The 10675-nt window shown below is 41.9% G+C and overlaps 2 protein-coding genes across 2 annotated transcripts; one reads left to right on the top strand and one right to left on the bottom strand.

The window, feature by feature from the left end:
* Positions 1 to 608: 608 nt before the first annotated feature.
* Positions 609 to 3589, top strand: SARC_09625 (hypothetical protein; the record flags this gene model as incomplete). The annotated part of the gene is made up of 4 exons (XM_014296357.1): positions 609 to 742; positions 1131 to 1278; positions 1793 to 1997; positions 2285 to 3589. The coding sequence occupies 4 exons, from the start codon at positions 609 to 611 to the stop codon at positions 2956 to 2958; spliced, it is 1161 nt and encodes a 386-aa protein (XP_014151832.1). The 3' UTR covers positions 2959 to 3589.
* On the bottom strand, positions 3322 to 4804 carry SARC_09624 (hypothetical protein; the record flags this gene model as incomplete). The annotated part of the gene is made up of 2 exons (XM_014296356.1): positions 3322 to 4095; positions 4621 to 4804. 2 exons carry the CDS (start codon positions 4802 to 4804, stop codon positions 4058 to 4060), a joined length of 222 nt encoding a protein of 73 aa, XP_014151831.1. The 3' UTR covers positions 3322 to 4057.
* Between the last annotated feature and the right edge of the window lie 5871 nt (positions 4805 to 10675).

The following is a 10675-nucleotide window of genomic DNA, read 5'->3' as shown; positions in this document are numbered from 1 at the left end:
GAATGCATGTTATTTTTTATTGTATGTATGTACATATATATATATATATGTTTATATATATATATATATTTATGTATATGTGTATGTATATATATATATATATTGATTATAATTTTCTCTTTAGTCGTATACAAGTACAATTTGATATTATGTTCATATATTTGTATACATACAATTTGTTTTACATGAAATTATATTTATTTGTGCGATTTTGTGAAGCTCATTCCAAGACGGTGTGATCCGGATACGAGTGCATTTCCCAATGCACTATCTGGTTAATCATAGTTTCTTGATGGCAAGTTCGACTATCCTGCTCATTCTAGTATAATATACAGTTTTCGGCGGTCTCGGAGTGCAGTTGAGCATATACGAGAATTTAGCTCTCTTGAGAACTGAACCGCACCAGCTATTTATCGGCCGGAATAAATTTCAATGATATCTTTCAAATTCTGCACCGAATATACATAGTATATCAGCATTGCGTCCCGCAGGGTACTTAAAGTCTACGTTTGCGCTATGTATGTATTTGAATCCGGGCCTTATATCACTGCAGCACACTCCAACCTAAGTTATACTTGTGTCCTATTCTTGCTGTCTTGATAGATGAGATGTCCTTCGAATTCGCCACTGAGGTACCCCGCAAATTTGCTGCCCTGCTGAATCCAGATCTATACGCACACTTCATCGAAGATCTTAACGGCTGTTTCCAACGCGAGGTCTCGTATTATAAGCAGATAAGAGAGTATGTCATATCAATCGCTGGTTCTGCCACTTGTACGCGGAACATCACATATTCAATTGAACGATATCATACTCGATTGAATGATACTAAATTGAATGATATAGGTAGAATGCCACGGAGCATGAATCGCACGCGCAAGCGTTTATATGTTCCCTTTTTCTTGTGCGAGCAAGACGGTGTCTGGTAAGCGCTCTGCATGCACAGTATCGCGACTGGGTCAGCTTCTATACAACTCCGCTGGAAAAGTGGGTGTGAATTACTGGAAAAGTGGATGTAAATCACTGGAAAATTGTATGTGAATCACTGGAAAATTGTATGTGAATCTCGCACTCGTGAGCAATGTCTGATGCTTGACACCATTTGCTTCATCACCCATGTATATACACAGGCAAGGGCGATGTTGCTACCTCCGATCGCCCGCACTATGCCAACACTGCAGGACTCTTCAACTGGCTATAGAGGTGAGCCAAATTGCCCTCAATCGGTTCAATGAAACACTTCTCCATCAGCACGGGCTGCATGTGGCGCTGAGAAGGGTATGTGATGCGCGGCATAGAACATAGGCCGGCTGTTACGTTTCGCTTTTTTGTACACCCTCCATAGGGAACTATTGTGTACGAAACGTTTGCACTCCATTCTACTATTCTAATCTGATGAGTGAGGAAAAGTAACAACGCGATTTTCGCAATAGAAAGCCGTGATTCAAATGGTTGGACGAACGGCTGGTTCATATATCGGCACAATTTGAATGTTGCATTAGCATTGGAGTGTGTCGATAGAATCATATATTGTCTACATGTCACTCGGGTAATCCAATAGGGGGCATGATAAATTGGGAGTGGTGAATAATTGTACGAGAAAACTCCCGGTGTGGTGAATGGGATGACTGCTTTGTCATATCCTATACCCGAATTGAGGCATATATCAGGCTATTCGAAGAGTGTGTCAGAGTAGAAACCCAGCTGTACCCAATCAACGTAATCACTATGGGTGTTTTTATTTCTGCATCACACACCTGTCTGCAAACCGTTTCCTTCCTGCTACACACAGGAAGAGATCACCATTGCCGATGACTACTTCGGCACAACGAGTGGCAAAAGACGTAGCATACCGTACACATTCACGTGGCTGGAGTTCGCCCAGATGGGCACGGGTACAATGCACATCCAACGCACTCCGAATGACAAAGAGCAAGATACGCCTGTACCGCCCACGGTGGATATGCGGGACCGGAAGCCTATGTTGAAACGTGGAGGTGTGTTTGTGGTTAAAACAATGCTTATGGGCGTGGGAAACACTGTCTTTTACATACAGTATGCTCAATTGAAGGACATCACTATTATACCAGATAGCTTGTTGACTGGTTCAGCAAGAATATCAGTACAGTGGTCTCCGGGTATCTGGGTTTAGAGCTCATCATCGCGCGAGACTCGAGGAGATGTCCTTGCTTTTTTGGTGCTTGATAAACATGCCAACTCTCAATGTCAATGAACACCTGATAGTTTAATACTCGTATTCTTCGTTACTATTCCTTGCCAATAGAGGATGATGGTTTCACGAAAAAGATGAAAGAAGGAGGCCTCCAGCACACAAAACAAGACGGCGCGAAAGTGATGCTGAATTACAACAGCTTGCCTCCGCTAGGGTCTGTCTCCGCCCTTGCAAGGACGCCGTTAGTGAGTCCGAATACGAAAAGGAAAGCCGGACCAGAAAAGCGATACGGTCTACCAACTACCGCAAAGAAAATACCGCCACCGGTGCCGCCGAGGAAGAGAGGGGGGGCGAGTGTAAATAGCCAAAGGAGTGAGGATAGCGCAACAGAGGGTGCAGACGATGGGAAGGGGTTTGCTGAGGGCATGGAAGGGTCTGTAAGTGGGCCTAATGCTGAGGAGAGTGGGGAGAGCCCTGGGAGTGGGTCTGATAAAGCTGCATATGACGGCGATGGTCACATCCAAGCAAACTTGGGGGTACAGATGGACGAAGAGGTGCGGGGTATTGCCCACGGCCTCTCGATCACAGCCACAGACCGAAACGATTGCACCGAGGGGGATCCGAATACGACTCGAGGAGTAGGAAAGCAAAGTGACATCGATGATGTTTCATTTGCGCTGCAACAGCTGGCCCTGTCGCTTACACCTCCACCAGGAGCGCTTGAGAGGACTTCCGGAGGAATGAGTGCCCAAGAGATGAACGAGGAGCAACCTACAAGCCTGTAGCGTCGCCCACGGATGAACATTCCAGATATTGTTTATTGTGACTTGCACTTCTGTCACTTGGGTCTACAAATCATGCGCTGATATTGTTGTACACTGGGCGCCAGATCTAAGGGCGTGGGCAGGATACTAAGGTGAATGTTCGTAATCGACCACGAGATGTGCCACAATATGGTCGAGGTGATGGTTGTAGTGTACTGCCATAAACGAATCCGGTAATCTTTGTGTTCTGCTTTTGCAACTACAACTACATCGACGCACTTGCATGCATCGCCGGTCATTCATAAGAGTAGACAGTAAACAGCACGCTCAATGCGGCCGTGGAGGATTGGGTGTCTAAGAGACTTTGATTAGTATGTGTCGGGGCGCTCACGAGAAAATTTGTGCGCTGATGACGCATAAAGTAACTGGAGCATAATTATTGATAAAGGATTATCCTTCGCACTCACATGATTTGCAGCGAACTGTATGTCGCTGTAGCATGCTTCTGTGCACTGAAACACGCAGTCGTAGTGGCCGAGATGTTCCTTCGCCCGGACTCCAACCCCAGAACCCACACAGGAATAGCAGGCTCTGGTCCTGGTGATACAGCTGCCCAAACCTCGCAGCGACTGAGTCGCGCCTACTTGTTCTCAGTAGACCTCGGCTCAAGCAATCGCTGGCACGAATTGGTGGTTTGATATGTAATCACAGATGTGGTTAATTTTGGGGAAAACAAGCGTCTCTATCCCGAGTAGGGTAGCGAATACTCCCGCCACGCTTGCAGTCGAACAGGGTGACGAGCTTTCATCATGCGGATCACTCGCATGCGAACTTATGTATAGCTTCCAGAGACAAGTGGTTAGAGAACAGTCATGAAACTTGAACGTCGTGGAAGAATGAATAAATTTACATCGAGGCGACCTGAAACAAATTGTGTATTATATGACAAGTGATGTATTGCTCATTTTCATTAAGCCAACAGGCGCTTTAAATTTAATACCAAAGCGTTGCTTCTACCACAGTATAGGCGATGCTTGCGGTTCAAAATGTACCAGACAAGATAGGCTGAAACCAAATCTTCGCCAGATGTATTGGGTCGGATCTGTATTTTTGTCGTTGCCTATGCCAGTCGATTTAGTACATGCTCCTCTCGTCCGGCTGTAAGAGATTTTAGTAAATACACTTAGTTTGAAGTGTTATTGACAGTATTATGCAGAGAATGGTAAAAATGGGTTTGGAATACCAATATAAAAGCAGACATTCTATTCGTTTGCCGAATGATAAGATTTTTCCAATTTAATTCGTAGCTAATTTCCAATGATAGCGCTATGATCTCACTGACACCGCAGTCGACCATCCGAATTGCATCTGTATCCCCAACCTTATACTGAAACGTTCTAAAGTTTTATCAGTTCGAGAAATGTCTGACGGTTGTTGGTCCGTACGCGTTGTGTGGCTTTACTGGTTTGTGCCTCTCTCAGATCATCATGTATGCTTTTTGAATCAGCCAAAAGTATACTCAATAGTCTGTTATAAAGGCAGTCATCATAAATCAAGTATCAGTATTGTGCTCCAAAGTGTGACGGCGAAGGCGTCAATTTGAGTAGCATGCCGTACGACCTCCGTACGACCTGAGATGCCAGCTCAGTGCAAGTTTTTAGTATAGGACCGAACTCGACACACCTGTTTTATCAAACTTCTCGTGATTCTCCTTTCGCATCCGTATCAATCGCCCCCCTCGGCCCATCATCGACACGCCATTTTCCGTCATTGAAATTGCAAACCGCTTTTGCCAACTTGGATCCTGTCGCCGTATCCAAAGTGGTAGATTGTTTTGCGCATCCACGGTAGAATCTTGAGAATTCATGGTAGAATCATGAGATTCCATCGTAGGGTCGACTCGGGTTGATTCGTCCAAGGGCTGTTTACTGCAAAACTGAGCCGCAAGGGCTTCCCCAGGGTGCAACATCCCAACTAATTTGTAGTTGCGATACAAAATGTATGCGACAGGCCCGTACAGGCCCGTACATATCTACGACAGTCACCGATATCATCCATAGGATTGCAAATACGATCGGGAGACGGTTTTTAACCAGGTGCAAATCCTCGTCGTCGCCGCCCTCCTTAGCGTCGTCATCCACCTCCAAGAAATAATGTAGTACGTATAATACTACCATTGTATTTAGAACTGTGATACCAACCCGTAAATTGGAATGCCAATTCGAGAAGGCTTTGATGTGCCGAGAGTACCATGTGTAGTAAACCAGAAAGCATACAAGCAATATGCAGTACCCTTCTTCGAATATACCGGCGACTTTAGCGTAGGCGTGATTGTTGATCTCCACAACGATACGAAACGGAATGATTAACAAAAGTGCAATAATTGCCATTAAAAGCAACGGGATGTAGTAAAACTTGCGTTTTCCCTGCTTTGCTATTTTCTCGGTGTGAAACAATAAGTATATTAACCGTTGCCTGGCCACCAATGAGCTTAAATTGATTTGTACAAGAGCCAACTCGATGCAGCCAAACACGGAGGTTTGGATTGCAAAATGAACCTTGATTATTCCCAGGCTTTCCAGCATTTCGAGATATGCTGTCAGCACCATCATTGTGCTTACGATTAACACGACCACTGTATGTTCTATCATACGGCTCTTGGTAACACTTCAGTACGGCGGTATAAACAATAGCCCACAGTGGCAGCGATTTCGCACAAAACCACACACGCTGCCACAAGCGTACCCAAAACCGGCCTAATGATAGAATCGTGTAAGTCGTATTGGCTACTTACCAGCCAGTATAACAGATCAAAGATCATCGAGCTGACGATGAGATTACAGACGTAGAAGACTGCCGTGATCTGATTGAACTGTTCCCCAGATATCGATTGCGTTCTATGTACATTTTGCAGGGTTCTATATATGTTGTGTGTTGTATGTGATTCCTCATCATTGGTGTCAAACGACTCCGATACAGGTCGTGTCTGCACATAATTCGATGGTCTACAAGGCATCTCTCCTATGGATTCAGGCGGTTCTGCTAGTACTTATTTATCAGAACAGTGTTGCACTAACACTGTCTTTCGTAGTGACATATCGACGAACAGGCTTAGAGTGACCCAGGTCGACTTGCCTTTCTTTTATAGATTGTATTTATCTGAATATACTTTTGGGAATTTCCGCCCTTTTATGCATAGCCTTGATATAGGACGGTTCGACTTCGTCCAGTCTGCACTGAGTGCACTCTACAACACAGTGTTCATACAGGGGAGAGAGGATGTTTACTTTGGGGGCAGGCCGGCAGGGGGTTTTGGAAAGTTTGATACTTTTTTTGAAACCAAAATGAAGGTTTTTTATAGCCTTCTAAAATAGCTGCGTTGGCATCCAACAACGACGGACACCTGAAAAAAATGTCGCCGCGACACGTAGTACATGTCGTTTGGTGTTGTGACAGTCGGGTCTGGGTCAACACTAGGTCTGTCGCCGAGTGACGCCGACCGACATGTCTGATTTTGCGCGTCTTTTAACCAGCCCAGTAAAATAGACAATATTACATTGTGGATATTTAATTTTAATTTTACAAAACAAAAACAAACAAACAACCAGAATTCAGATTCGATTGTTTTTCATTAAAAAAGGGAATAAATACAATATAATATAAATAAATATAACATTTTAATCTTTCCGATTGTTTTTGTTTTAAACAAATACTGTAAATATTTAAAATATGTATTTATTGTTGTATAAACTATACAGTTTTTACAAAACAAAAACAAAAAAACAAAACAAACAAAACAAACAAATCCAGAATTCAAATTCGACATTAGGTTGTTTTTCTTCAGAAGAATACTATCTATTTGTGAATAATTTGTATGTATTCTTTTGGAAAAAAAGCATTTTTGATAAACTTTGAACGTGAAGGTTTTTTTTGCGTTTTACTTAAAAAAAGGTTAACATAGTGATTATATTTTGACCAACAAATTCCCGGAAAGTTGTGGTTTTAAATTTATGATCTATTTATTGGATCAACTGAGAAAGAAAGAGTTACGGCTCGAAACCTCGGGAATATTTTTAAAAAACAAACAACAGAGCATCTTTTCGAAACAAATAGCACAGACGAACATATCAAATATTGGAGAGATTTCATTGACTAAAATTGTTTGCAATAGAGTGAGTGAATCACTGAAGAGCGAAGACTGTCATAACAAAATACATATTGATTTTTTTCATAGCCTAAATTAGTCATCATTGGTCATATTTAGCCAAAGATTTTGTCTTTTAATTTATTTTATTAAAAATACAAAACACTATTTGGAATTCACTTTTTTGTAAGGTCAACCATGTTGGTGTTGTAAGTACCGAACTGTTGGGTAATGCTCCTGGGCGTTAATAAGAGTGCGATAACTTCTAAGTGTGGGCGATAACTTGTGTGAAAACTAATAAGTTCTAAAAGTTCTAAGTTGTATAGTACGGTTTGTTGGCGAACGGCCGTGCAGGCTCGAAAGGAGAGAAGGTTGGTGTATGATTGGTGCTTTGCGAACCGAAGTGCGGGGTAATATGAGCTGGAGGTTGGCAGATGACGATATATGTTGAATGGATTTGTAGAGCAGGATTCTGAAGGAAATCCTTCGAAAGTAGTATAAATACGTAATTTAGTTCATTCAAGAAGTTCATTCTGCTAAGGTAGACGTTTATTCAACGATAGAGCAAATAAAACTAAGTTCATCGTTATATTGTATTTCGAGCCGATCTAAGATTACAAATAAACGTTAGTGGAAAATAGTTTACGAGAACGATAATACAGCTGGGACTGGTCAACCGCCCTGGAGATATGTGAGAGAGGAGCCGATAACAACACTTATGGATCGATGGGATTTGATCAGGGGTACCAATGCTTATGAGCTTGAGGTTAAAGAAAGCATGGTCCCGCCCAGCGATGGCTCTTTTGAAGGAGGTTACACCGGCGACGAAGTCGGAACTAAAAGGCTATATCAGCAAGTCTGTTATTGGGACGAAGGATCTGTACATCGCGGCTGCAGCATTGTATCCAGCGTTTAAGGGACCAATTGAAGTGAGCGGAACTTAGGCGGATTTTGCGAAGGCAATAGTGTAAGATTCGGTCTATTAAGCGATAGTTATGTCTTAGAATAAATAAACACGTAGGTAAATTCTAAGTATCGTGTAAATATCAAAGTAAATAAACGAAATGAGACATTTAGTGAAGTTAGGTATGCCTCGTGAAAACAGCAATACTCTGAGGAATTGTGAGGCTGAGACATTGCCTATATATAATCCTCTCAGTACTGTTTCCGCCGTAGGGATTTTATTTAGTGTTTCGTTGTCACTCTATTAGAAACTATGGTATGTTTTATTGGGGCGAATCCGAGAGACTCATATAATCCCATAATTAGAAGAAAAAAAGAAAATACTCGTGATGTCTTTAGTTATTGTCTAAACCAATAACTCGCCACTATCAAGATTTACCGACTTAGCCTTCATCAGACTGGCACATCTGGTTGGCTGATCGGAGGATCAACTAGGTAAATTTTGCTACCGAAGTATTCAGATATAAATAAGTTGGAAAGTAAATATAGTTCTATTATTAGAACTAGACCTACTCTTATGTTTGGTATTTTACTCAGGCCTTTTAATGACCTCATCCAAATATTTGATATGTAAAATGGAAAAGGTACTAATTAATAAAACCATTAAAAACCATTTTAGGAAACTTAAGTTCCTCGTGCTATTAAGAGTACATTTAGGTAACTTAGGTTCCTCGTATTATTAAGAGTACGTTTAGGAAACTTAAGTTCTTCGTACTATTAAGAGTACTTTTATAATTTACGTACTGCTTAAGAGTACGTTTATAACATAGAGTCTAATGTGGAGGCCCAGCTTATTACAATATTGCGTATTTCTCGCAAGCAAGAATATACAACGTTATAAATACGTTGTACCTTCTCTAGCCATGGTAACTCATGGTGATCAGGTTCGTCCTTGTTAAAGGGTATTTGTAACTCACTATATCTGCCACAAAAATAGTGAGCGGGTGCAGTTCCTGTAACCGGATCAGCACACTCGTTCATCTGTGTTTGTACCCACTTAATGTGGTACGGCCAATCATCTGCATCATCCGTAAATACAGTACGTAAGAAGAATTTAAGTCTTCTATGGCGCGTTTCATTCGCGCTATGCGTTTGCGGACTATATGATACACCTCTCTTATGGCATATGCCTGATACGAGTACTAGCGATTCCATTACATCATCTCAGAACTTACTACCGTTATCAGTGCGCATAACACCTGGCCACACGTGGTCAGCAAAGACTTGGCAACATAATTCTGCCACGGTCTGCGTATTCTTATTCTTTAATGGATAGAGCAAGTTAAATCGTGACGCCACATCAAAAAGGTGGCATACGTAACTGTCGCCCGTGTGCTCGGACGTGGGCAGGTCAACCAGATCAATGATGACCCTGCGCCATGGAACATCTTCAGTCACACTCTTAAGCGGTGCGAACCCATAGCGCTTGATCTGATTGAGATCACAGTCTGTACATGACTGATATACTCTGTCAACTATACTCTGTCAACTAAGCCCATTTTTCTTATCTTCTTTAAGTGCCTATACTACGTTCTGGTGCTTCATCTTATGATTTTGCGTCAGCCAAGCAAGAATGTTTTTATCATTTTGCTCCTCCAGAATAAAGGTAGGGTGTTGAGAACCCACTTGCGTGGTCTCTAAGTCTGTAGTGTTTCCAGACTCCTGAACTGCTTTCGCATGAGTGTCATAAGTGTGCACATGTGCGTTTGATACACCGGACTTATTAATAGTCGCATTATATGTGTATACGCTTCAGGATTGCTTTAATTAATCCCTTTAAAAATACGGTTTGAAAGACCTCGGGCTTGGACTTTATGTTATTAAACAGAGTCCTAGCTAGAGACTGACGCTTCTTAACAGTAGTGTCATTAGTAGATTGTATTTCTTGTGCACAAACTGTAAATGCTGTGTTGCCTTTGAACTGCTGAACGTTCAATTGTGTAGAGAGTGGAATCTCTGATTCTTTGACCTTGTTAAGGAAGGTCTCAGAAAGGGTCCATTTGGTTGTTCCGATGGGACCTATACGACATATTATAGTATGTCTCCAGGGCGTCTTCTTGACGGCTCGGGTACCCTGATATAGGAAAGTATCTGTTTCCCTATCTAAATATATTGGCTCGCATTGTATCATGCTTATTAATTTATTGAGCCATGGATCTTTACTCTGTAATGGGCAACACAACGTGATGGTAGCTTTATGTATGTGAACATAATTTAATAGCTGGGCAATTAACTGCCATGGTGGATTAGCCCACGTATTATGTTTGGAGAGGTCTATTTGAAAGGCGTCTCCTAAAGGATGATTTAAAGTCCTGTAATTCGATAGTTGTGCATTATGATGTGCAGCAAACATATCTATGGTATGTGGCCCAAATATATTTTGAGCCAATTCAAACCACCTGGGATTACATTTCCAGTCAGTGGCTAGTAGCTCACGTACGGATTTATTAAAGTCCGGGACGAAGCGTGATAACATATCCGGTAAATGGTTATGTATTCCTGGCAGATGTTTTATATCAAAATGAAACTTTGATATTGTATCATGCCAGCGACTCAGTAATTGTGAGTCGGGTTTCATCTCTTTCATATATTGAAGAGATTTCTGATCACTGTAAACTTCGATGGAAATTA

This window comes from Sphaeroforma arctica (genome assembly GCF_001186125.1).
Source record: "Sphaeroforma arctica JP610 unplaced genomic scaffold supercont1.1003, whole genome shotgun sequence".
NCBI classification, from domain to species: Eukaryota; class Ichthyosporea; order Ichthyophonida; genus Sphaeroforma; species Sphaeroforma arctica.
This window is presented reverse-complemented; position numbering and strand designations above follow the sequence as displayed.